A 27,139-nucleotide genomic window follows, 5' to 3' on the forward strand; every position below is an offset into this window, starting at 1 on the left:
ATAGAGGTCAGTTCACCAGAAGAACATAACATTTGTAAATATTTATGTACCCAACATAAGAGCACCTACATATATAAAGCAAATATCAAGACTAGGGAATTCCCTGGTGGTCCAGTGGTTAGGACGTGGTGCTTTCAGTGCTGAAGGCCCAGGTTCCATCCCTGGTTGGGGTCCTAAGATCCCATAACCCACATGGTGCAGCCAAAAAACATGTATTATATATATATATTAACCATATACATACATATATATATATACACACACACACACAGATCTGAAGGGAGAATTAGATCACAATACAACAACAACAGGGGGCTTCAATACCCCACTTTCAACGATGGATACATAATCCAGACAGAAAGTCAGTAAGGAAACACTGGATGAAATAACATGTTGGACCAAATGGACTTAACAGACATGTAGAGAACATTCCATCCAACAGGAGCAAAATACACATTCTTCTCAAGCATACGTGGAATAGTCTCTAAAACAGATCATATGTTAGGCCACAACACAAGTCTTAACCAATTTATTAAGAGGACTGAAATCATATAACCAAGCATCTTTTCCAACTGCGATGGTATGACACTAAAAATGGATTATGAGAAGAAAACTGGAAAATTCAAAAATACTTGAAAATTACACAACATGCTCCCGAACAACAAATGGGTTGAAAAATAAAGCAAGAGAAAGCAAAAAGCTTCTTGAGACAAATGAAAAAGGAAACACAATATACCAAAACTTCTGGGATGCAGCAAGAGCTATTATTCTAGTAGGGTAGTTCAGAGCAATAAACGTCTACATTAATAAACAAGAAAGATGTCAAATACTCAATCTAACTTTACACCTCAAGGAACTAGAAAAAGAACTAAGCCCAAAGTTAGCAAAAGGAAGAAAATAAAGATCAGAGTGCAAATAAAGGAAATAGAGACTAAAAAGACAAGAGAAAACACCAATGAAACTAAGAACTGGTTTTTTAAAAACAAAACTGACAAGCCTTTAGCTAGATTAGCCAAAAAAAAAGACAGAGGACTCAGAATTATAAATGAAAGACGAGACATTACAACTGATACCACACAAATACACAGGATTATAAGAGATGGCAGTGAACAATTAAATGCCAACAGACTGGACAACCTAGCAGAGATGGATAAATTCCTAGAAAAATACAACCTTCCAAGACTGAATCATGAAGAAATAGAAAATCTGGAGATACCAGTTACTAGTAAGGAGACTGAATCAGTAATCAGCAATCTCCCAACCAAAAAAAGATCAGACGGATTCACTGATGAATTCTACTAAACATTTAAAGAGTTAACTCCAATTCTTCTCAAATTCCTCTGAAAAATAGAAGAGGAGGGAACACTTCCAAACTCACTTTATAAGTCTAGCATTCACCCAAGACACAAATCAGACAAAGACACTATAAGAAAATTACAGGTCAATATGCTTGATGAACATAGATGCAAAAATCCTCAACAAAACATTAGCAAACAGAATTCAAGAGAACCTTAAAAAGATCACACACCATGATCAAATGAGATTTAGTCTAGGGATGCAAGGATGGTTCAACATGGGCAGGTCAATCAATGCAGAACACTACCTTAACAAAATGAAGGATAAAAATAACATGACTGTCGCATTAGATGACACAATTCCACATCCTTTCATGATAAAAAAAAAAAAAACTCTCGACAAACTGAGTACAGACGGATTGTACCACAACATAATAAAAGCTACATGTGAGAGACAAGCCCACAGGTACCATCATTCTCAACAGTGAGAAGCTGAAAGCTGTTCCTCTAAGATCTGGAACAAGACAAGCATGTGTACTCTCACCACTTTATTCAACATAGTACCTGAAGACCTAGCCACAGCAATTAGGCAATGACTATTAACAATGAACTATCAGCAAGAGAAATTAAGTGAACGTACCATTTACAATTACATCAAAAAGAGTAAAACAAGCTCATGCAGCTCAATATTAAAAAAAAAACAAACCACCCAATCCAAAAATGGGCAGAAGACCTCAATAGACATTTCTCCAAAGAAGACATACAGATGGCCAAGAGGCACATGAAAAGATGCCCAACATCACTAATTAGTAGAGAAATGCAAATCAAAACTACAATGAGGTATCACACTGCACACCAGTTAGAATGGGCATCATCAGAAAATCTACACACAACAAATGCTGCAGAGGGTGTGGAGAAAAGGGAACCCTCTCACACTGCTGGTGGGAATGTAAATGGATACAGCCACTATGGAGAACAGGATGGAGGTTCCTTAAAAAACTAAAAATAGAATTACCAAAGGATCCAGCAATCCCACTACTGGGCATATACCCAGAGAAAACCATAATTCAAAAAGACACATGCGAGACGGCTTAAAGATGGCGGAAGAGTAAGACGCGGAGATCACCTTCCTCCTCACAGACATCAGAAATACATCTACACGTGGAACTTCTCCTATAGAACACCCACCGAACGCTGGCAGAAGACCTCAGACCTCCCAAAAGGCAAGAAACTCCCCACGTACCTGGGTAGGGCAAAAGAAAAAAGAATAAACAGAGACAAACAATAGGGACGGGACCTACACCAGTGGGAGGGAGCCGTGAAGGAGGAAAGACTCCCCCACACTAGAAGCCCCTTCGTGGGCGGAGACTGCGGGTGGCGGAGGGGGAAGCTCCGGAGCCGCGGAGGACAGCTCGGCCACAGGGTGCGGAGAGCAAAGCGGAGACATTCCCGCAGAGGATCTGTACCGACCGGCACTCACCAGCCCGAGAGGGTTGTCTGCTCGCCCGCCGGGGTGGGCGGGGCCGGGAGCTGAGGCTCGGGCTTCAGTCGGATCGCAGGGAAAGGTCTGGAGTTGGCAGAGTGAAAACAGCCTGAAGGTGTTAGTGTGCCACAGCTGGCCGGGAGGGAGTCCGGTTGAAGTCCGGAGCTGCCGAAGAGACAAGAGACTTTTTCTTGCCTCTTTGCTTCCTCCAGCGCGAGGAGAGGGGATTAAGAGCACCGCGTAAAGGAGCTCCAGAAACGGGCACGAGCCGCGGCTGTCGGCACAGACAGTAGAGACGGGTGTGGGACGCTAAGGTTGCTGCTGCCACCACCAAGAGGCCTGTGTGTGAGCACAGGTCACTCTCCACACCGGCCCTCCCGGGAGCCCTGCAGCCCGCCACTGCCGGGGTCCCGGGATCCAGGGACAGCTTCCCCGAGAGAACGCACGGCGCACCTCGGGCCTGTGCAGCATCACGCCACCCTCTGCCACCGCGGACTTGCCCCGCCCCCATGCCACTCCCTCCCCCCAGCCTGAGTGAGCCAGAGCCCCCCAATCAGCTGCTCCTTTAACCCCGTCCTGAGCAAAGGGCAGAGGCCCTCGGACGACCTACACGCAGAGGCGGGACCAAGTCCAAAGCTGAACCCCAGGAGCTGTGCGAACAGAGAGGAGAGGGGGAGGTCTCTCCCAGCAGCCTCAGAAGCGGCGGATTAAAGCTCCACAATTAACTTGAAGTGCCCTGCATCTGTGGAAAACCTGAATAGACAACTAATCATCCCAAGTTGAGGAGGTGGACTTTGGGAGCAAGATATACTATTATTTTCCCCTTTTTTTCTTTTTGTGAGTGTGTGCTGCTGTGTGAGATTTTGTCTGTATAGCTTTGCTTTCACCATTTGTCCTAGGGTTAGACCGACCCGTTTTTCTGTTTTTTTTTTAATATAAATTTTTCTTCTTAATAATTATTTTTTTATTTTAATAACTATACTTTATTCTACTTTGTCTTCTCCCTTTCTTTCTTCCTTTCTTCCCTCCTTCCCTCCCTTCTTCCTTCTTTCCCCCTTTCTTTCCTCCCTTCCTCTCTTCCTTCCTCCCTTTCCTCCTCTCCACCTTCCTTCCTTCCTTTGCTTTCTTCCTTCCTTTCTTCCTTCCTTCCCTCCCTCCCTCCTTCCTTCCTTTTCTTTCCTTTCTATTTTTTCTCCCTTTTATTTTGAGCCGTGTGGATTAAAGGCTCTTGGCGCCCCAGCCAGGCACCAGGCCTGTGTCTCTGAGGTGGGAGAACCAACCTCAAGACACTAGTCCACAAGAGACCTCCCAGCTCCACGTAATATCGGACGGCGAAAATCTCCCAGAGATCTCCATCTCAACACCAAGACCCAGCTTCACTCAAGGACCAGCAACCAACAGTGCTGGACACCCTATTCCCAACAAAGAGCAAGACAGGTCTACAGCCCCATCCATTAGCAGAGAGGCTGCCTAAAATCATAATAAGGCTACCAACATCGCCAAACACACCACCAGATGTGGACCTGCCCACCAGAAAGACAAGATCCAGCCTCATCCACCAGAACAGAGGCACTAGACCCCCAACCAGGGAACCTACTCAACCCACTGAACCAACCTTAGCCACTGGGGACAGCCACCAAAAACAACGGGAACTACGAACCTGCAGCCTGCAAAAAGGAGACCCCAAACACAGTAAGATAAGCGAAATGAGAAGACAGAAAAACACACAACAGATGAAGGAGCAAGATGAAAAGACACCAGACCTAACAAATGAAGAGGAAATAGGCAGTCTACCTGAAAAAGAATTCAGAATAATGATAGTAAAGATGATTCAAAATCTTGGAAATAGAATAGACAAATTGCAAGAAACAGTTAACAAGGACCTAGAAGAAATAAAGAGGAAGCAAGCAACGATGAGCAACACAATAAATGAAATGAAAAATACTCTAGATGGGATCAATAGCAGAATAACTGAGGCAGAAGGACGGATAAGTGACCTGGAAGATGAAATAGTGGAAATAACTAATGCAGAGCAGAAGAAAGAAAAAAGAATGAAAAGAACTGAGGACAGTCTCAGAGACCTCTGGGACAACATTAAACGCACCAACATTCAAATCATAGGGGTCCCAGAAGAAGAAGAGAAAAAGAAAGGGACTGAGAAAATATTTGAAGAGATGATAGTTGAAAACTTCCCTAATATAGGAAAGGAAATAGTCAATCAAGTCCAGGAAGCACAGAGAGTCCCATACAGGATAAACCCAAAGAGAAACATGCCAAGACACATAATAATCAAACTGTCAAAAATTAAATACAAAGAAAACATATTAAAAGCAGCAAGTGAAAAACAACAAATAACACACAAGGGAATCCCCATAAGGTTAACAGCTGATCTTTCAGCAGAAACTCTACAAGCCAGGAGGGAGTGGCAGGACATACTTAAAGTGATGAAGGAAAAAAACCTACAACCAAGATGACTCTACCCAGCAAGGATCTCATTCAGATTTGATGGAGAAATTAAAACCTTTACAGACAAGCAAAAGCTGAGAGAGTTCAGCACCACCAAACCAGCTCTACAACAAATCCTAAAGGAACTTCTCTAGGCAAGAAAGACAAGAGAAGGAAAAGACCTACAAGAACAACCCGAAACAATTAAGTAAATGGTAATAGGAACATACATATCGATAATTACCTTAAATGTAAATGGATTAAGTGCTCCCACCAAAAGACACAGACTGGCTGAATGGATACAAAAACAAGACCCATATATATGCTGTCTACAAGAGACCCACTTCACACCTAGGGACACATACAGACTGAAAGTAAGGGGATGGAAAAAGATATTCCATGCAAATGGAAATCAGAAGAAAGCTGGAGTAGCAATTCTCATATCAGACAAAATAGACTTTAAAATAAACACTATTACAAGAGACAAAGAAGGACACTACATAATGATCAAGGGATCCATCCAAGAAGAAGATATAACAATTGTAAATATTTATGCACCCAACATAGGAGCACCTCAATACATAAGGCAACTACTAACAGCCTTAAAAGGGGAAATCGACAGTAACACAATCATAGTAGGGGACTTTAACACCCCACTTTCACCAATGGACAGACCATCCAAAATGAAAATAAATAAGGAAACACAAGCTTTAAATGATACATTACACAAGATGGACTTAATTGATATTTATAGGACATTCCATCCAAAAACAACAGAATACACATTTTTCTCAAGTGCTCATGGAACATTCTCCAGGATCGATCATATACTGGGTCACAAATCTAGCCTTGGCAAATTTAAGAAAATTGAAATCGTATCAAGTATCTTTTCCGACCACAATGCTATGAGACTAGATATCAATTACAGGAAAAGATCTGTAAAAAATACAAACACATGGAGGCTAAACAATACACTACTTAATAACGAAGTGATCACTGAAGAAATCAAAGAGGAAATCAAAAAATACTTAGAAACAAACGACAATGGAGACATGATGACCCAAAACCTATGGGATACAGCAAAAGCAGTTCTAAGAGGGAAGTTTATAGCAATACAATCCTACCTTAAGAAACAGGAAACATCTCGAATAAACAACCTAACTTTGCACCTAAAGCAATTAGAGAAGGAAGAACAAAAAAACCCCAAATTTAACAGAAGGAAAGAAATCATAAAGATCAGATCAGAAATAAATGAAAAAGAAATGAAGGAAACGATAGCAAAGATCAATAAAAGTAAAAGCTGGTTCTTTGAGAAGATAAATAAAATTGATAAACCATTAGCCAGACTCATCAAGAATAAAAGGGAGAAGACTCAAATCAATAGAATTAGAAATGAAAAAGGAGATGTAACAACTGACACTGCAGAAATACAAAAGATTATTAGAGATTACTACAAGCAACTGTATGGCAATAAAATGGACAACCTGGAAGAAATGGACAAATTCTTAGAAATGCACAACCGTCCAGAGACTGAACCAGGAAGAAAGAGAAAATATGAACAGACCAATCACAAGCACTGAAATTGAAACTGTGATTCAAAATCTTCCAACAAACAAAAGCCCAGGACCAGATGGCTTCACAGGTGAATTCTATCAAACATTTAGAGAAGAGCTAACACCTATCCTTCTCAAACTCTTCCAAAAGATAGCAGAGGGAGGAACACTCCCAAACTCATTCTATGAGGCCACCATCACCCTGATACCAAAACCAGACAAAGACGTCACAAAGAAAGAAAACTACAGGCCAATATCACTGATGAACATAGATGGAAAAATCCTCAACAAAATATTAGCAAACAGAATCCAACAGCACATTAAAAGGATCATACACCATGATCAAGTGGGGTTTATTCCAGGAATGCAAGGATTCTTCAATATATGCAAATCAATCAACGTGATACACCATATCAACAAACTGAGAGAGAAAAACCATATGATCATCTCAATAGATGCAGAGAAAGCTTTTGACAACATTCAACACTCATTTATGATAAAACCCCTGCAGAAAGTAGGCATACAGGGAACTTTCCTCAACATAATAAAGGCCATATATGACAAACCCACAGCTAGCATCGTTCTCAATGGTGAAAAACTGAAACCATTTCCACTAAGATCAGGAACAAGACAAGGTTGCCCACTCTCACCATTCTTATTCAACCTAGTTTTGGAAGTTCTAGCCACAGCAATTAGAGAAAATAAAGAAATAAAAGGAATCCAAATAGGAAAAGAAGAAGTAAAGCTGTCATTGTTTGCAGATGACATGATACTATACATAGAGAATCCTAAGGATGCTACCAGAAAACTACTAGAGCTAATCAATGAATTTGGTAAAGTTGCAGGATACAAAATTAATGCACAGAAATCTCTGGCATTCTTATACACTAATGATGAAAAATCTGAGAGGGAAATTAAGAAAACACTCCCATTTACCATTGCAACAAAAAGAATAAAATATCTAGGAATAAACCTACCTAAGGAGACAAAAGACTTGTATGCAGAAAACTATAAGACACTGATGAAAGAAATTAAAGATGATACAAATAGGTGGAGAAATATACCATGTTCTTGGATTGGAAGAATCAACATTGTGAAAATGACTCTACTACCCAAAGCAATCTACAGATTCAACGCTATCCCTATCAAATTACCACTGGCATTTTTTACAGAACTAGAACAAAACATTTCACAATGTGTATGGAAACACAAAAGACCCCGAATAGCCAAAGCAATCTTGAGAACGAAAAATGGAGCTGGAGGAATTAGGCTCCATGACTTCAGACTCTACTACAAGGCTACAGTAATCAAGACAGTATGGTACTGGCACAAAAACAGAAATATAGATCAATGGAACAGGATAGAAAGCCCAGAGATAAACCCACACACATATGGTCACCTTATCTTTGATAAAGGAGGGAAGGATATACAGTGGAGAAAAGACAGCCTCTTCAATAAGTGGTGCTGGGAAAACTGGACAGCTACATGTAAAAGTATGAAATTAGAACACTCCCTAACACCACACACAAAAATAAACTCAAAATGGGTTAAAGACCTAAATGTAAGGCCAGACACTATCAAACTCTTAGAGGAAAACATAGGCAGAACACTCTATGACATCAATCACAGCAAGATCCTGTTTGACCCATCTCCTAGAGAAATGGAAATCAAAACAAAAATAAACAAATGGGACCTAATAAAACTTAAAAGCTTTTGCACAGCAAAAGATACTATAAACAAGACGAAAAGACAACCCTCAGAATGGGAGAAAATATTTGCAAATGAAGCAACTGACAAAGGATTAATATCCAAAATTTATAAGCAACTCATGCAGCTCAATAACAAAAAAAACAAACAACCCAATCGAAAAATGGGCAGAAGAACTAAATAGACATTTCTCCAAAGAAGATATACAGATTGCTAACAAACACATGAAGGAATGCTCAACATCATTAATCATTAGAGAAATGCAAATCAAAACTACAATTAGATATCATCTCACACGGGTCAGATTGGCCATCATCAAAAACTCTAGAAACAATAAATGCTGGAGAAGGTCTGGAGAAAAGGGAACCCTCTTGCACTGCTGGTGGGAATTTAAGTTGATACAGCCACTATGGAGAACAGTATGGAGGTTCCTTAAAAAACTATAAATAGAACTACCATACGACCCAGCAATCCCACTACTGGGCATATACCCTGAGAAAACCATAATTCAAAAAGAGTCATGTAACAAAATGTTCATTGCAGCTCTATTTACGATAGCCAGGACATGGAAGCAACCTAAGTGTCCATCAACAGATGAATGGATTAAGAAGATGTGGCACATATATACAATGGAATATTACTCAGCCATAAAAAGAAACGAAACTGAGTTATTTATAATGAGGTGGATGGACTTGGAGTCTGTCATACAGAGTGAAGTCAGTCAGAAGGAGAAAAACAAATACCGTATGCTAACACATACATATGGACTCTAAGGGAAAAAAATGTCACGAAGAGATTAGTGGTAGGACAGGAATAAAACACAGACTCACTAGAGCATGGACTTGAGGATATGGGGAGGGGGGAGGGGGAAGGGTGGGCTGTGATGAAGTGGGAGAATGGCAGGGACATATATACACTACCAAATGTAAATTAGATAGCTAGTGGGAAGCTGCCACATAGCACAGGGAGATCACCTCTGTGCTCTGTGATCACCTAGAGGGGTGGGATAGGGAGGGTGGGAGAGAGGGTGATGCAAGAGGGAGGAGATATGGGAACATATGTATATGTATAACTGATTCACTTTGTTGTAAAGGAAAAACTAACACACTATTGTAAAACAGTTATACTCCAATAAAGATGTTTAAAAAACAAAAACAAAAACAACAACAACAAAAAAACCAAAAAGACACATGCACCCCAGTGTTCAGTGCAGCACTATGTACAATAGCCAGGTCATGGAAGCAACCTAAATGCCCATGGAAATACGAATGGATTAAGAGGATGTGGTGTACACACACACACACACACACACACACACACAGACACACACACACACATACTAGAATATTACTCAGCCATAAAAAGGAACGAAATTGGGTCATTTGTAGAGATGTGGATGCACCTAGTGACTGTCATATAGAGTGAAGTTAAGTCAGAAAAAGGAAAACAAGTTCCGTATATTAACACATATATGTGGAATCTAGAAAAATGGTACAGATGAATCCATTTGCAAGGCAGAAATAGAGACAAAGATGTAGAGAACAAACGTATGGACCCAAGGGGGGAAAGTGGGGGGCGGGTCTTGGTGGTGGTGGGATGAATCGGGAGATTGGGATTGACATATCTACACTAATATGTATAAAATAGATGATTAATAAGAACCTGCTGTATAATAAATAAATTACTTAAAAAGTAAAACACTTAGAAATAAATTTAACCAAGGAGATCAAAGATCTGTACACTGAAAACTCTAAGACGCTGATGAAAGAAACTGAAGACAATACAAATACATGGAAAGATATTCCACGCTCATGCACTGGAAAAATATTGTTAAAGTGTCCATTCTCCCCAAAGCAATCTACAGATTTAGTGCAATCCCTATGAAAATTCGAAAGGCATTTTTCACAGAAATAGAAAAAAACAATGCTATAGTTAGTCACTGTAAATTACACCACAAGATAAAATAAAACCCCATATAGGTAAAGCAATTTTAAGAAAAAACAGTTGGAAGCAGCATTCTTCCTGACCTCAAGCTGTACAACAAAGCTATAGTAATCAAAACAGTATGCTACTGGCATAAAAACAGACATATAGATCAATGGAACAGAATACAGAGCCCAGAAATAAACCCATGTATATATGGTCCATTGATTTCTAACAAAGGAGCCAAGACTATATAAGAGGGAACAAACAGCCTCATCAATAAGTGGTGTTGGGCAAATTGTATAGGCAAGTGCAAAAGAATGAAACGTAACCCCTATCTTACACCATACACGAAAATCAACTCCAAATGGATTAAAGACTTGAACATAAGACCTGAAACCCTAAAATTCCTAGAAGAAAACATAGGGGGTAAACAATGGTCTGGATGATGATTTTCTTTATTGTTGCTTTTTGTATCCAATCAAACAAGTGAGACTTCATTAATTAAAAAGCTTCTGCACAGCAGGAAATAATCAACAAAATGAAAAGGTAATCTACAGAATGGGAGAACATATATGCAAACCACGTTTCTGATAGAGGACTAATATCCAAAATACATAAAGAACTCATACAACTCAATAGCAAAAAAACCCCAAGCCATTCAATTAAAAAATGGGCGGAGGAACTAAACGGACAATTTCTCCACAGACAACATACGAGTGGCTAACAGGTACATGAAAAGGCGCTCAACTTAACTAATCATCAGGGCAATCCAAACCACAATGAGATGTCACCTTATACGTGTTTAAATAGCTATCAACAAAAAGATAAGCAATAACAAGTGTTGACGATGTGGAAACAAGGGGACTCTGTGCACCACTGGTAGGAATGTAAACTGGTGCAGCCACTATGAAAACACTATGGAGTTTCCTCAAAAAATTAAAAATAGAACTACCATATGATCCAGCAATTCCACTTCTGGGTATTTAAAGGAAATGAAAACACGATCTTGAAGAGATATCTGCATTGCTATGCTCACTGCAGCATTATTCACAATAGCCAAGATAGGAAACGACCTGAGCGTCCATCAAAGGATGAATGAATCAACAAAATGTGGTATACATACCCACAATGGAATATTATTCAGCCATGAGAAAAAAGGGAATTCTGCCATTTGCACCAACATGGCTGGACCCTGAGGGCATTATGTTAAGGGATACAAGGTAGACAAAGACAAGTTCTGTATGATCTCACTTATATGTGGTATCTAAAACAGCTGAACTCGTAGAAACAGACAAAAATGGTGGTTGCCAAGCGCTCAGGGTGGGGAAGAGGAGATGCTGGTCTAAGAGCACAAACTTGCAGTTGGAAGATGAGTAAGTTCAGGGGATCTAATGTACAGCAGGGTGATTATAATTCACGTTGCTGAGAGTAGATCTTAAATGTTGTCACCAAGTGGTAATTATGTGCCATGATGCAGGTGTTAATGCTATGGTATTTATCAGTGTGCAATACAAGTATATCAAATCAACATGTTCTATACCTTAAACTCACACATTGTTATACGTCCATTATATCTCAAAGCTGGAAGGAAAAAAAAAAAAGTTACCTGAGGTGCTGCTGAAAGAGAAGATGCCAAGTTCTTGGTAGCGATGAGGCTCAATGTATGACGGGCTAAGTGTAATAATGAACGATGCCTGGACAACTTACTTCTTCACATTATTTTCAAAGGTATACTTAAAAGAAAAATTCCTTAGAAGCCTAAGGAATAATAAACACCCCCAAATCTCCTTCCCGCTTTGTTATAGAACTTAACGGCCAAACAAGTTTCTCCGGCAACAACAACTGAGCCCAGTCTGTATACGTAAAGGGAGAGGAATCCTCTAGGGTTTTACTGCGCAGACAGACCAGACCAGCCCTACCTGTGCTAGATGCTGGGTGACCACCGGTTAGCACTGAAAGTCTCACGTCCTGGAAAACCCCTAAGGCCACGCACCCTCAGAGGAGTTCTGCGTGCACTTTTTGGTGACTATACTGGCAGTGTCATCGAAGAACTTTTCCGAGACGCTCCCACGTGCAAACAAGACACCGGGCTGAGAGCTGCACGGGTGCAAAGATAATGGGAGAGCGAGCAAATGCGTCCCCTCTTCCCTTTGTGGAAGTTATGCCGGTGCTGCATTTGAGTACAGTTTCCTAGATTTGGGTGATGTGTAGTTTCTAAAGGTCATTCTGGAGAGGGACATCCGATGGGTGACCCACTGCAAGTCCCGGGATGTCTTCCAGCAGACCAGCTCCAGAACAGCCCCGGTCAGATACAGTACTGGTCTTGACACCTGGGTATACATCTGGGCTCAGTGACCTGATGGCCATGAGACCTTGGCCAAGTCACTAACCTCTCTGTGCCTCGCGTTTCTTGATCTGTAAAATGCGGACACTCACAGTACCTACGCTTTGTATGGCTGATACGAGCACTAAATACCTATAAAGGTTTAAAACTATACCTGGCACACAGCAAGTGCTCGATAAACGTTACCTTCTCTTTTATCACCATTTCAGAAGGGTTTGTGTTGAATCTCAAGAAAAAGATGTCAAAAGTAAAAGACCAGAGGGGATATAATACTATTTCTAGAGCCTAGAAGAGAAAAACAACCTGTGTCTCTGTGTTCAGGGACAAATCACAGTGTCAGGAAGACGGCCTTTTGTTTGACAGCTGGTAGCCCGACTCTGGAGAGGAAGGAACACAGCTGAAACTTCCAAAATGCAGGCCTAGAATTTGACCAATAAGGTAAGTTTTCAGGTAGACATAACCTAAGACAAAAATGGAAAAAAATAAATAAATAGCAGCTCATTTCAGTGTAATGAAGGGCCTAAGAATGAGACATGCTGAAGAGGTGTCCCTTTGCTTTTTGGAGATTGTATTTTATTGTTTATACAGCAGGGTCTTATTAGTCATCTATTTTATACATACTAGTGTATCTATGTCAATCCCAATCTCCCAATTCATCCCTCCCCCCCGGCAGAGATGTCACTTAACTAGCTTATTTTTCATTTATACACTATAGTACCAAATAGAATTACGGAAAAAAAAAATCACACTGGATCACACATGATTCTTTATTGAGAATTTTGTCTTATCACAGAGAAATCATAGGCCTTTAGTTACGGTATCTGAGTAAGAAGCTGCGCGGCAAGAACACGGTTACCAAGAGTCATCTGGTTCCTCGTGAGAAAAGCCTGTCAAACTAAATTAGGGAAAGAAAAAAAATTTAAAACTTTGTTACATTCTTGTTAAGTTTATTCAGGGATCTCTGTCATGCTCTCTTTCCTTCCCTGTGGGGTTTCTGCCCTTGTTTACGATCTGCATCAGTAGCAATTTCACAGGTTACAAAATGCAATCGATTTCTTTTTTTTTTTGAAGTCGGTCATTTTGACTGACTCAGTTTCTTAAAGGCAGACTCAAACATCTGAACCTTTCCCTGGCTGACAAAAGCAGCAATATAATGGTTAGCACAAGAACACAACGTAGGAGACGCCATACCTTTCATCTTTGTCACTAGATGGCAGTGTGTCCACTTGTGAGCTCTCTATGACCACCTTTTTTGAACTCTGACACAAAGGGGTGGGGAGAAGAATTTTGCAATTAGATGTGGATTCATTTTATTAAACACTTTATGATTTCTCTAAGAACTATTTTTGAAATATATATGTACTTTAAGAGTCTAAAAAAGCAGTGACTGTTAAACATGACATTTAGCAAGCACATCAGAATAAACTACCTGGAAGTCATTCTCAACACCCACAGTACTTTAGACTTACATAAAATATCACTGTCTTAGGACTACTGCGTTCAGTATTCGTTCATAGGGCTTTCATTACATTTATTTCTTGTTCTTAAAATAATAAAAGACACCCCAACTTTCACAAACTTTGACAAATCAAAATCTCTTCCATCTTTTACCCAAGCAAAAGGGATGACACTTGGTCAGGAGTGTACTGAGGCTCCATGTGAACTCTGGACTTTCTATGCTTTTACCTTTGTCCCCAGGGGAGAAGGCAGATCCTTATCCCCCAGGTTTCAAGGAAACCACAGAAGCCCTCGGCACCCGCACCCACAGACGCCCGTCCACAGCATCGGCACCTTATCTGTGGTGTCCTGGTCTTGACCCTGACCCTGTTGGAGGATCTTCATGTACTTCTCTAAAGGATTTTCACTACAGACAGATGTAGATTTGTCTTTCGTTTCCCGAATGCTCATTTCGAATTCTTTTTCCATTTCCATCTTCAACGATTCTTCAATTAGCCTCTGAAATACGTGAGGACCAAAATAAGACATAGACAATGACATCTTTTGAAACTTCTAAGGGTTGAAAAAAGCACAGTGATATAATCCGGATCCTCCAAGTACACCCTGTATGCCAGAGAACTGTTTTTTTAATTGAAGTCACTGCTACTGTCAAAGGGGGACAAAAACTTGTCATCTCAATGAGTCACCCCCCTGGGACCAGAATCAGGGCCAGAAGAGCACCAAAGGCGGAGGGCAGGGGTGCCCTCCTCCCCGGGGTTCCTTGAGTCCCGGCCAGCCAACCCTGGGAGTCTCTTCTTTCAACCTCATTTACAACGAGAAGATCAACAGCAAAACAAGGTCCTCCTCGTTTACGAGCCTGTTTTCAGGACCACATGAGGATGCACGTGACTGGGGCTGGCCATGCTACCCTGAACCAGGAAAGGCACGAGGCCTGCGTGCCCTGCAGCCGTCCTCAGTGCTCTCCGGCAAAGAAGAGGGTCGGAGGCCACCAGTGGCTTGTTCACTTATCTGCCACTCCTAGGACTTCAGGACACACGAAGGACTCACCCTCCCAAGAGCAGGGCACTTGCTGCAGGGGGCCACGAAGCGGCTAGGAGAGAGAACTCACTGCACATCCTCACCCTTTCCTGATCCACCTCGCCTACTTCCTGCCGTTCCCTTTCCAGAGCTTCTTGCCACCCGCTCTGCCTCTGCTCTTCTCCCTGACTTCGTTCCTTTGCTTGTTGTTCCCGTATTGTTTCTTCTTCCTGCTGTTCTCCAAGTGGTTTCTGATCTACACCTAACGGGACAGAAAAAAAAGAATCAACAGCTTCCAGCAGCAGAATTTTCAAACAAACGCGGGATGGGTTTTGGCAGGGGCCTTGCCAAGCCCCAGGGAGACCGCGTGATTCTCGGCCGCCTGAGTGCACCTGCTTTGAGCAACTGCTCCCCCCTCCCGGCCTTCGAGGCTCCAGACCCACTCCCGGCAGCGAGCCCCGCCCACCTCTCACCTCACTGAGAGGAGCCCAGGTCATCCTCAGCACCACGTCATCCCCTGTCCTCCCCTCTGCCCCCATCTCCTCCCTCCTCCATCCTTGCCAAGGCGAGCCCTGCATTTCTGCCTCTGCACTGGTTTCCAAGCCCACCCCATCCTTACGAATCTGATGCACACATTCGTCCCCATTTATTTCCACAGCACTTTTGTCACTCCCCACCCACCACCCACTCCCACAGAGGCACTCGAGTCTCCTGGGCCCGGAGCATGACGAAACCACCACCCTCCCTGCTTCCCCGCTCGGGCCACCTTGCCGTCACCCCACTTCCTCCGGGCTGATCCCTCCCTGGGGTTCTGGTTACCACCTCCATCCTGATCGTCCCCACACTTTTTCTCTCATCCCGATCTCCCCCCCAGGCCTCACACCCGTGCCGTCAGCGGGGCAGTTCCCTGCCATCTGCACCCCTGTCCCTTTCCACTGTGCTCTCTCTACGCTCTGTCCACTAAGCCACCAGGACTTACGGCTTCTGCCTCCTGCTCCCACTGCTGCGGTGAGGGTCCTTACCACCACTTCCTGCACAGCTCCAATACCGGAGTCTACGCTCTCCCTGACACCCGTCGCTCGGCCTTCAAGCCACCCCGCTTCGTTAGCACCGGTCACTCCCTGAAGGCCAGGATTTGCTGTGCGTCATCTCTGCTCTGGCAGGGTCTACACCCACGGCAGCCTAGGCCCCTACACCCTGCCTTTTTCTTTCTGCACTGACTTCCTCCCCATCACCACCACCCCTGCACCTGAAACACCCTATACCTGCACCCCCACACTCACCAATCCCCGACTCCAGCCGCTCTTGCCTGCTCCCACCCTCACATCCGCGGGCTCCCCGACCCGACGCGCTCCCCCACTAAACCCTACCTACCCCGCGAGCCCCAACCCAAGCGCACCCGCGTGTCCCCACAGGGACAGGGGGCCTCTCCGGCGCCAAAGTCACACGGTATTTTGTGCATGCCTTGTCCAAAACCCTGTGTATCTTTTTATTACTTCTATTCCTTCTAGGCGACGCCCATGCTTTAATTATTTGTTGACTCCCTATAGCCCACAGCACAAGTCCCTGCGCCTCAAAGGTTTCATTAAATTCCACTCCCACTGATGATTCTGCTGACCATCCTCCTCCAGCTCCGGCCTACAACCTCATTTCTTCCCCGCTGAACAATGCTGAGAAACAGACAAACTCGTAGATTCACCAGAGGACTGTGAACCTCTTTGCCATGCCCTGGTTCTACATCACCAACAGAACTGAGCTAGCGTTCCTAACAGGAGAGAGGTAACAGTCTTCTCTGTCCCTTGATCCTGGCCATGAACTTGAATGCCAGAGGTGGCGGCAGCTGGTCATTTCCACAGGCAGAAAGGCAACCTTCTGCCTCCTTGCTGGGGGAGAAGCGTCACTCCCAAACGGTGTCACTTTCTCACATGGACCAGTGATCTCAGATAGGAATGCTGTTTGGTGCCAATTTAAAGAGTTAAAGGAGGAAGAAAATAGGGCTCCTTCTTTGCCGCGGGGTATACTTTGTGGCCGCAGAGTGGCATACAAAAACCTCTTGGACAAAAACCTCTTTGGACATAAGAGTTTAAAAAAAAAAAAAAAAAAAAAGAAGCTTTTCCACTGAGCACCTCAAAGATACCAAGTTTCAGCCTTTTCATTTCTCTTTGGGCCCAGATGCAGAGGTGAAATGAACAGCAGAGAATTTCTCAATGATCAAAATGTAGCCACACTACTTAATACTCATTTTAAAAGCCATTATTATAATCTCCATTCCATCTCAGAGGCAGAATGCCTATCTACTCAGTTGGTTTCCCTTATTATTTTCATTCCCATCTCTGCCAGACAGCTGCCCATCAGGTCCACTCTTGGGTGGCCACCATCCCTACTTAGTACCCAACCGACTGGAGGTCCTTGGTGATGGTTTGCTGACCATCCCACCCCTCCACTAGAAGCTCCGTGAAGCAGGGACTTGGGCTGGTTCACTGCTGAATTCCCAGCCCCCATGAAAGTGCCCAGCACAGAAAAAGCTCTTGATCGAGTTGCCCTGAAAGAGTGCTTTCCAGAATGATTTACGTTGCAATCAGCGAAATCAACCCTCTCAGAAATCTCTTGCTTCTGTCAGCAACTCACATATTCCTGAGTACTGCGACTTCAGACAAACTGCTTACAAGAGGCTTTACATAGGTTTGGGGGATGATGTTTTCCGAACGTTTGCAAACGACTAGTAGGTGGTTTTACTTGAGGAATTACCAGTCTAAGGCTTCAGCACTTTGGTCCGAGGAGAAAACGACCTGGCTATTGACCAAGCCCCGAACCAAAGCTCCCATCTCCCCCTCCACATGCTGGTAAGGGAAGGGGGGGAGTCTGGAGAAGGGAAGGGGAGAGACAAAGTGGGCCAGACAAGTGAAGTCTGATGATCACTTTTCCTCCAATATCATCAGCTTTTCTGAAGACTGAAATATAAAGGGTTAACTTTTCTAACTTTCTAAGGCATAAAGGAAGCAAAGAGACAGAAAAATAATATTAAATATTATTATTAACATATCTCGTTAGTTACAGAAACACTTACTTGGGTACTGATAAGAGACAGGTCTGGCAGGCACAGCGGCTGCAGCACCGTCCACAGGAGGCATGTTGCCAGCAGGATGGAGGCCGTCCATCTCAAACTGCCTCGGCACGTTCCCCGCATCTACATGAGGGGCAAACGAGTCCCCCATGAGTCCTTCACAGCAGCAGCAAGAGAAGGGAGGATGGGGATAACTCCTTGCTGAGCAGTTAAGTTTCAGACAAAGCAACTGGGCCAGCTCTTTCCTTACAAGATTCTAGGAAGTCATCCTAGCCACTTGCCAATGTATCTGTTTCTCAAAGCATTCTTAGGAGATTCATTTACAACTTCAATTTGTTACCCAGTAGGAAAATCAATCCAGTGACATAAGAATTCACCTGGCTTGGCAGATACTCATTTGAATTCTATTTAAATATCAATGATTTAACAAAGTCAATGAAGTTGGTTACAAAGATTTGGTAAAACATACTAAGCCCTTTTGTTTACCTGTTCAAAATACTATACACTCAGACTTGAGGATGAAGCTCACAAGGCAAACAATAGGTTAATATACATATATAAAGACTTCCTGGGGGATCAAATCAAGATGGTGGAGGAGTAGGACATGGAACTCACCTTCTCCCACAAATACGTCAAAAACACATCTACACGTGGAATGATTCTCATAAAACATCGACTGAATACTGGCAGAGAACCTCAGACTTCCAAAAGGGTGAGGAAAATGCCAGGTGAGTGGATAGGATAAAATAAAAAAGGAAAAAAAAAAAAAAAGAAACAAAGGAATTGGGACAGGACCCACGCCCGTGGGAAGGAGCTGCGAAAAAGGAAAGGTTTCCGCACCCTGGCAAGTCCCCTCACTGGTGGGGAGATTAGCTGGGAAAGAGGGGGAGCTTCGAAGACTTGGAGGAGAGCGCAGCAAAAGGGTTGCGGAGGGCAAAACAGAGACCTGCACAGACGGTTGGTGCCGCCACCCGGCACCCCTCAGCCTGCTGGGGCGGGTGGGGGCTAGGTGCTGAGGCTCGGGCTTCAGAGGTCAGAACTGGGGAGACAGCCTGAGGGCGCTAGGGTGTGGTGTGCCACAACTGAGGGAGTATGGGAAGAAGCCTGGGACGGCCAGATAGGCAAGGCGCCGTCGTTGCGGGACGTGCAAGGAGAGGAGCGGGACCACCACAGGAGCTTCTCTCTCCATGCGCACTCTCAGATGGCAAGGCACTGCTTACACAAGCTCTGGGGGTGGGTGCAACCGCTGCCACTGCCAAGGATCCGACAACCGGGCACCAACCACTGCCCTGCCCTCCTGGGAGGATGCGTGGGCCACACACCTGCACACACCCATCACAGGGATAACGACCAGCACACACTGAAGAAAGAAACGGTAAGCATCCAAACCAAAAATCCCCCCCCCAAAAAATACTAAACTCACACAAGTTACGCAGGGATGCTTTTGCATATAAACAGCGCTCCAAGACCATAGTAGATGATAACTGTTTCTCCTAAATTCACAGAGTAAGAGAAATATAAGTAAAATGCAGAAACAGAGGGACCACTCCCAGATAAAAGACCAAGAGAATTCCCCTTAAGGAACAAACAGTGAAACAGACCTCTTCAGTGTAACAGACACTAAGTTTAAAAAAAAAAAAAAAAAAAAAAAAAAAAAAAAAACTGAAGGAATTAAGAAAGGCTATCAACAGAAACGTGGATAACTAAAAAAACAACTAGAAACTATAAGGAGGAGCTAAGAAAAATTTAAAAATTCATTTGCCAAGACTAAAGGGGAGCTAAAGGCAATGTATACCAGAATGAATAATGCAGAAGAAACAATAAGTGACCTGGAAGACAGAAAAATGGAAATTATACAAGCAAAACAGCAGACAGAAAACCAAATGAAAAAAAAAAGAAAGCAATGTAAGAGACCAATGGGATAATATAAAGCAGGTCAATCTACCCATCGTGGGGATTCCAGAAGGAGAAGAAAGAGAAAAGGGGATAGAAAGTGTATTTGAAGAAACTATGGCTGAAAACTTGCCAAACCTAAAGAAACAGATATCCAGATAAGGAAGCACAGAGAGTCCCAAACAAGGCAAACCCGAAGAGACCTATACCAAGTCATATTATAATAAACATGGCAAAAGTGAAAGAGAGGATTCTAAAGGCAGCAAAGGAAAAACAGAGTTCATTAAAAGGGAACCCTCCCATAAGGCTATCACCTGATTTCTCTAAAGAAATGCTGCAGGCCAGAAGTGAGTGGCAAAATATATTCAAAGTCTTGAAATGGGAAAATCTGCAACCTAGAATACTCTACCCAGCAAGATTATCATTTAGAAGAGGAGGAGAAATAAAGAATTTCTCAGACAAGCAAAAACGAAAAGAAAACAGCAATACTAAACCTATCTGAAAAGAAATATCGAAAGGTCTTCTGTAAACAGAAAAAAACACAAAAAGATACAGGAAGGACGAAAACACTAATAGAAAGTAAATCACTTAAATTAGCCACTATATAGATCAAAAAGAAAAAAAAACCAAAAACCAATTTGTGAAAGCGCCGCTAAAACAAGGAACAACAAAAGGATAAACATAAAGACGTTAAAAAAGAAAAAGGACATCAAAACCATAAAAGGTGGGGAAGGAAAGTAAGAAAACGTAGACTTTTTTTAAGAATGTGTTTGGGCCTATATGACTATCAGTCTAAAACAAGCAGATACAGGAAGGGGTTCACATACTTGAAACACAGGGCAACTGCAAGTCAAAAACATACAACAGATTCACAAAAACCAGAAAGAAAACACAAGCATAAAAGGAAATCCTCAAACCACAAAAAGAAAGGAACAAAGAAGAAACATAGCATCAACTGGAAAACAAGATTTAAAATGGCCATAAATACATATGTATCAATAATTACCTTAAATGTCAATGGACTGAATGCTCCAATAAAAAGACACAGGACTTCTCTGGTAGCACAGTGGTTGAGACTCCATGCTCCCAATGCAGGGGGCCCAGGGTTCAATCCCTGGTCAGGGAACTAGGTCCCACATGCATGCTGCAACTAAGAAGCCCACCTGCCGCAACTAAGGAGCTAATGTGCTGCAACTAAGACCCAGCACTACCAAATAAATAAATTAAGTAAAAAAAAAAAAAAAAAAAAACACAAGAGTGGCAGACTGGATAAACAAGAGCCTACAATATGCTGCCTACACGAGACCCACCTTAGGGCAAAGCACACACATAGATGGAAAGTGAGGGGATGGAAAAAGATGACATGCAAACGGAAATGACAAGAAAGCAGCAGCTGCAATACTCATAACAGACAAAATAGACTTTAAAACAAAGGTCATAAAGAAATATAAAGGACACTATATAATGGTAAAAGGATCAATACAAGAGGCTTTTACACACATCAACATATATGCACGTAATATAGGAGCACCCAAATACATAAAACAAATACTAACAGACAAAGGGAGAAATTGATGGGAATACAGTAGTAGGAGGAGATTTTAACACACACTAACATCAGTGGACAGATCTTCTAGATCAATAAGGCAACAGAGGTCCTAAATGATACAGTAGAAAAGTTAGAATTAATTGATATTTTCAGGACATGACATCCAAGAAAAAGAACAGAATATGCATTCTTCTCAAGTGCACACAGACCATTCTCTAAGACTGACCGCATACTAGGGCACAAAAGTAACCTCAACAAATTTAAGCGTACAGCAATTATTGTAAGCATCTTCTCTGACCACAACAGCATGAAACTAGAAATCAAACACAGAAAAAGAAATGAGAAAAAACTGATTACTCAGAGACAAAACAACATGTTACTAAAAATCCAATGGGTCAATGAGGAAATCAAAAAGAAAATTAGGGACTTCCCTGGTGGTCCAGTGGTTAAGACTCCGCATGCACAACGCAGGGGGCCTGGGTTCGATCCCTGGTCAGGGAACTAGATCCCGCATGCCGCAACTAAAGATCTCACATGCTGCAACGAAGATCCCACACACGGCAACAGATGCCACGTGCCACCACCAAGACTTGGTGCAACCAAATAAATTAATAAACGAATATTTTAAAAAAATAATAAAAATTAAAAATTACCTTGAGACAAATGGCAATGAAAACACAACCATACAAAATCTTTGGGACATAGCAAAAGCAGTTCTTGAAGGGAAGTTCATAGCGCGACAGGCTTTCCTCAAAAAACAAAAAAAAATCTCAAATCACCTTATATACCACCCCCCAAAATTAGAAAAAGAACAAACAAAACCGAAAGTCAGCAGAAGGAAGGAAACAATAAAGATCAGGGAGGAAATGAATAAAACAGAGATTTAAAATACAATAGAAAAAAATCAGTAAAAACAAGAGCTGGTTCTTTGAAAGGGTAAACAAAATTAACAAACCTCTGGCCAGGCTCACCAAGAAGAGAAGAGAGAGAATCCAAATAAACAAAATAAAAAAATGAAAAAGGAGAAATCTCAACCATTACTTCAGAAATACAAACAACCGTAAGACAGTACTATGAACAACTATATGCAAACAAATCCAACAATGCAGAAGAAACAGACAACTTTCTAGAAACATGCAGCCCACCAAAATGGAATCAAGAAGCAATACATAATTTCAACAGACTGATAACTAGAAGTGAAATAGAATCCACCGTCACAAAACTTCCTACAAACCCAAGTCCAGGAACAGATGACTTCACATGCAAATTCTACCAAACATACAAAGAAGAACTTATACCGATTCTTCTCAAACTCTTCCAAAAACTTGAGGAGGGAACACTCCCAAAGACATTCCACGAAGCTACCATCACCCTGACACCTAAACCAGACAAAGACACCACCAAGAAGGAAAAGTACAGGCCAATATCTTTGATGCATGCAGATGCAAAAATCCTCAACAAACTATCAGCAAACCGAATCCAACAACACATAAAAAAGATCATACGCCACGACCAAGTGGGATTCATCCCAACTTCACAAGGATGGTTCAACATCCGCAAATCAATCAAGTGATAGACCACATCAACAACAAAAAAAGACAAAAACCACATGGTCATCTCAATAGATGCAGAAAAAGTATCTGACAGAATTCAACATCCATTCATGATAAAAACTCTCACCAAAGTGGGTATAGAGGGAGCATGTCTCAACGTAATAAAAGCTATTTATGAAAAACCCACAGCCAATGTAATACCCAATGTAATACCCAAAAGCTGAAAGCCTTCCTGCTGAAATCTGGAACAACTCCAGGATGCCCACTCTCACCTCTTCTATTCAACATAGTACTGAAAGTCCTAGCCACAGCAATCATACACGACAGAGAAGTAAAAGATATCCAAACTGGAAGGGAAGAGGTAAAATGGTCACTATATGCAGATGACATGACACTATATTCAAGATCTAGAACACCGTAAGGACTCCACACAAAAACTACGAGATCTAATAAATGAATTCAGCTAAGTAGCAGGATACAAGACTAACATTCAGAAATCTGTTGCCTTTCTTTCCACTAACAATGAAATAACAGAACGGGAATGTAAGAAAACAATACCTTTTAAAATTGCACCAGAACCCCAAAACCAAGAAAACTGAGGAATAAACATGACCGAGGAGGTGAAAGACTTATACACTGAGAACTACACAACATAAATAAGGAAATTAAAGAGGAATCAAAGAAATAGAAAGACATCCCATGCTCTTGGATTGGAAGAATGTTGTTAAAATGGCCATATTACCCAAAGCAACCTACAGATTTAATGTGATCCCTATCAAATGACCCATGACATTTTTCACAGAACTAGAACAAATAATTCTAAAATTTAAATTGAACCATAAAAGACCCAGAATTGCCAAAGAAATCCTGAGGCAAAAAACCAAGACAGGAGGCATTTCTCTCCCAGACTTCAGACACTACTACAAAGCTACAGTAATCAAAACAGCATAGTACTGGCACAAAACAGACACACGGATCAATGAAACAGAACAGAGCCCAGAAACAAATCCATACACTTACGGTCAATCTTCGACAAAGAAGGAAAGAATATACAATGAGAAAAAGATGGTCTCTTCAGCAAGTGGTGTTAGGAAAGTTGGACGGCTGCATGTAAATTAATCAATTTAGAACACACCATCTCACCACACACAACAATAAACTCAAAATGGGTTAAAGATTTAAACGTAAGACATGACACCATAAAAATCCTAGGAAAAATCCTAGGGGAGACATTTTCTGACATAAATTGTAACAATGTTTTTCAGGTCTGTCTCCCAAGGCAACAGAAATAATAACAAAAATAAGCAAATGGGACCTAATCAAACTTACACGCTTTTGCACATCAAAGGAAACCATAAACAAGACGAAAAGACAAGCCTCAGAATGGGAGAAAATATTTGCAAGTGATGCGACTAACAAGGGCTTAATCTCCAAAATATACAAACAGCTCATACAACTCGACAACAAAAGAACAAACAATACAATCGAAAAATGGCCTGAAGACCTTAATAGACATTTCTCCAAGGAAGACACACAGCTGGCCAGTAAAGACAAGATGCTCTAGATGCAAAAATTCTTAACAAAACTTTACCAAATTGAATGTGACAATATATAAAAAGGGTACAGTGCCGGGAAAAGAGCCAGGAGGCCCGGGTACCTAAACTGAATGAGCTGGGAAAGTGAGCTGAGATCTGAGAAGTAAAGGGAACTAGATAAAGAGGGCCAGAGTGCATGTTCCAGATCACCTGACTTAATTGGTTTTATTTATTTATTTATTTTGGCCACAGCATGTGGGATCTTAGTTCCCCAACCAGGGATGGAACCTGTGCCCCACTGCAGTGGAAGCACAGACTCTTACCCACTGGACCCCCAGGGAAGTCCCATGACTTAATTGGTTTTAATGGCCCTGAACTGAATGGGTAATCTAACGGTGATAACTTGAGACCCCTTTATAGGCAAAACAGGAAGATTTGCGGGGAGAGTGAATACCACAGACAGAACTGTTAACCTCAGCATAAGGACCTGGACTTTTAATCTGAGCGGGATACTCCAGAAGCCAGTAAAGGGTTTTGAGCAGAGGACTGATATATCATTATTTGACTGTGTTTTAACACTGTATTTTGTTGAGAACATATGTTAGTAGAGTAAGGTTAGAATCAGGTAGATCAAATAATATGTAAATCAAAGTATTTTGTAAATTATAAGTTAAATATTAATGAATCACATATTGGGATAATTTATAAAAAAAAAAAAAGAAGAGATGCTCAACATCACTAATTGTCAGAGAAATGCAGATCAAAACTACAATGAGGTACCATCTCACACCACTCAGAATGGCCATCGTTAAAAAGTCTACAAATAATAAATGCTGGAGATGGTGTGGAGAAAAGAGAACTCTCCTACACAGTTGGTGGCAATGTAAGTTGGTGCAGCCACTATGGAAAACAGTACAGCAGTTCCTTAGAAAACTAAAAATAAAATTACCATATGGTCCAGCAATCCCACTCCTGGGCACATACCCAGACAAAACTCGAATCCAGAAAGATATATGTACGCCTATGTTCATAGTGGCACTATTCACAATAGCCAAGACAAGGAAACAACCTAAATGTCCACCGCCAGATAAATGGATAAAGAAGATGTGGTGCATATATACAATGGGATACCACTCAACCATAAAAAAGAACAAACTAATGCCATCTGCAGCAACACAGATGGACCTAAAGATTATCATACTAAGTATGTCAGAAAGACAAAGTCCATATGATATAACTCGAATCTAAAATATGGCACAAAGAAACCTATCTGTGAAACAGAAACAGACACAGAGAACAGACTTGTGGTTGCCAAGGGGGAAGGGGGGAGGGAGAGGGATGGACTAGGAGTCTGGGGTTAGTAGATGCAAACTATTACACTTAGAATGAATAAACAACAAGGTCCTACTATATGCACAGGAAATTATATCCAATCTCCTGGGATAAACCATAATGGAAAAGGATATTAAAAAATGTATATATGCATATAACTGAGTCACTGTGCTGTAGAGCAGAAATCAGCTCCCCATTATAAATCAACTATACTCCAATAAGAAAAAAAAAAAAAAGACTTCCCAATACAACACAGGGAATACAGCCAATACTTCATAATAACTATAAATGGAGTATAACCTCTAAAAATTCTAAGCCACTATATTGTACATAGTAACTTCTATAATATTGCACATTAACTGTACTTCAGTAAAAAAAGAATGTTATATAAACTAGCTATTATAGTATGTAATCTTGGGATTGATTTTTCTCACTAAGCTAATTCCGTGGAGATCTATGCAAACTGTTTCATGTATCAACAGTCTGTTTCACATAACTGCTGAGTGGTAGTTCACGGTACAGATTTGCCATCATCTCTTTAACCATTCACTAATTGAAGGATACTTGAGTTGTTTCAAGTTTCTGGCTATCATGAATAAAGCTTCTACAATCAAAAAAAAACCCCAAGACTTGCCAAGCCGGAAAGAACCTCAGAGCTGGTTGACACTACATCCTTATTTTAGACTGTACTACCTCGGAGCCTCCTGCTTCAGTATAAGGCAGGGCCGAAGTCAGGACACCAGTTTCTAGACTCTTAAGCTAATACTCTTTTTACCTCCATTCTCTAAGAAAGGGTTTTCTCAATCTGAGGCAATTCATGGAATCAGTATAATTCAAAAACAAACAAACAAACAAACAAACAAAACTTTCACATTCCATAAAAGAGGGAAAAAAAGCAAATTTTAACAAGTCACTTATTTTAAACCTGAGGCAATCCTAAACTTCCTAAACTAAGGATTCACTTATGGGCTTAGCTCCGACCTTG

The 27,139-nt window shown here is 41.7% G+C and overlaps 1 protein-coding gene across 17 annotated transcripts in view; it reads right to left on the reverse strand.

Moving 5' to 3' along the window:
• The window catches only part of OFD1 (OFD1 centriole and centriolar satellite protein), a 131,915-nt gene that overhangs the window by 5,164 nt on the left and 99,612 nt on the right, over positions 1-27,139 (reverse strand). For 9 of the 17 annotated variants that reach the window (XM_067023498.1, XM_067023501.1, XM_067023504.1 and 6 more), the window contains 5 exons: positions 18,296-18,415; positions 15,333-15,490; positions 14,545-14,709; positions 13,945-14,012; positions 13,507-13,648 (listed from right to left, as the gene is read on the reverse strand). In XM_067023498.1, coding sequence (XP_066879599.1) covers positions 13,606-13,648; positions 13,945-14,012; positions 14,545-14,709; positions 15,333-15,490; positions 18,296-18,415 — 554 coding nt within the window. In that variant the 3' untranslated portion in view covers positions 13,507-13,605. Of the gene's footprint in view, positions 1-13,506; positions 13,649-13,944; positions 14,013-14,544; positions 14,710-15,332; positions 15,491-18,295; positions 18,416-27,139 lie in introns of those variants that run through there. The other 8 variants (XR_010838665.1, XR_010838668.1, XR_010838666.1 and 5 more) reach the window with 1 other exon arrangement.

This window comes from Kogia breviceps, chromosome X (assembly GCF_026419965.1).
Source record: "Kogia breviceps isolate mKogBre1 chromosome X, mKogBre1 haplotype 1, whole genome shotgun sequence".
In the NCBI taxonomy this organism is placed as follows: Eukaryota; Metazoa; Chordata; class Mammalia; order Artiodactyla; family Physeteridae; genus Kogia; species Kogia breviceps.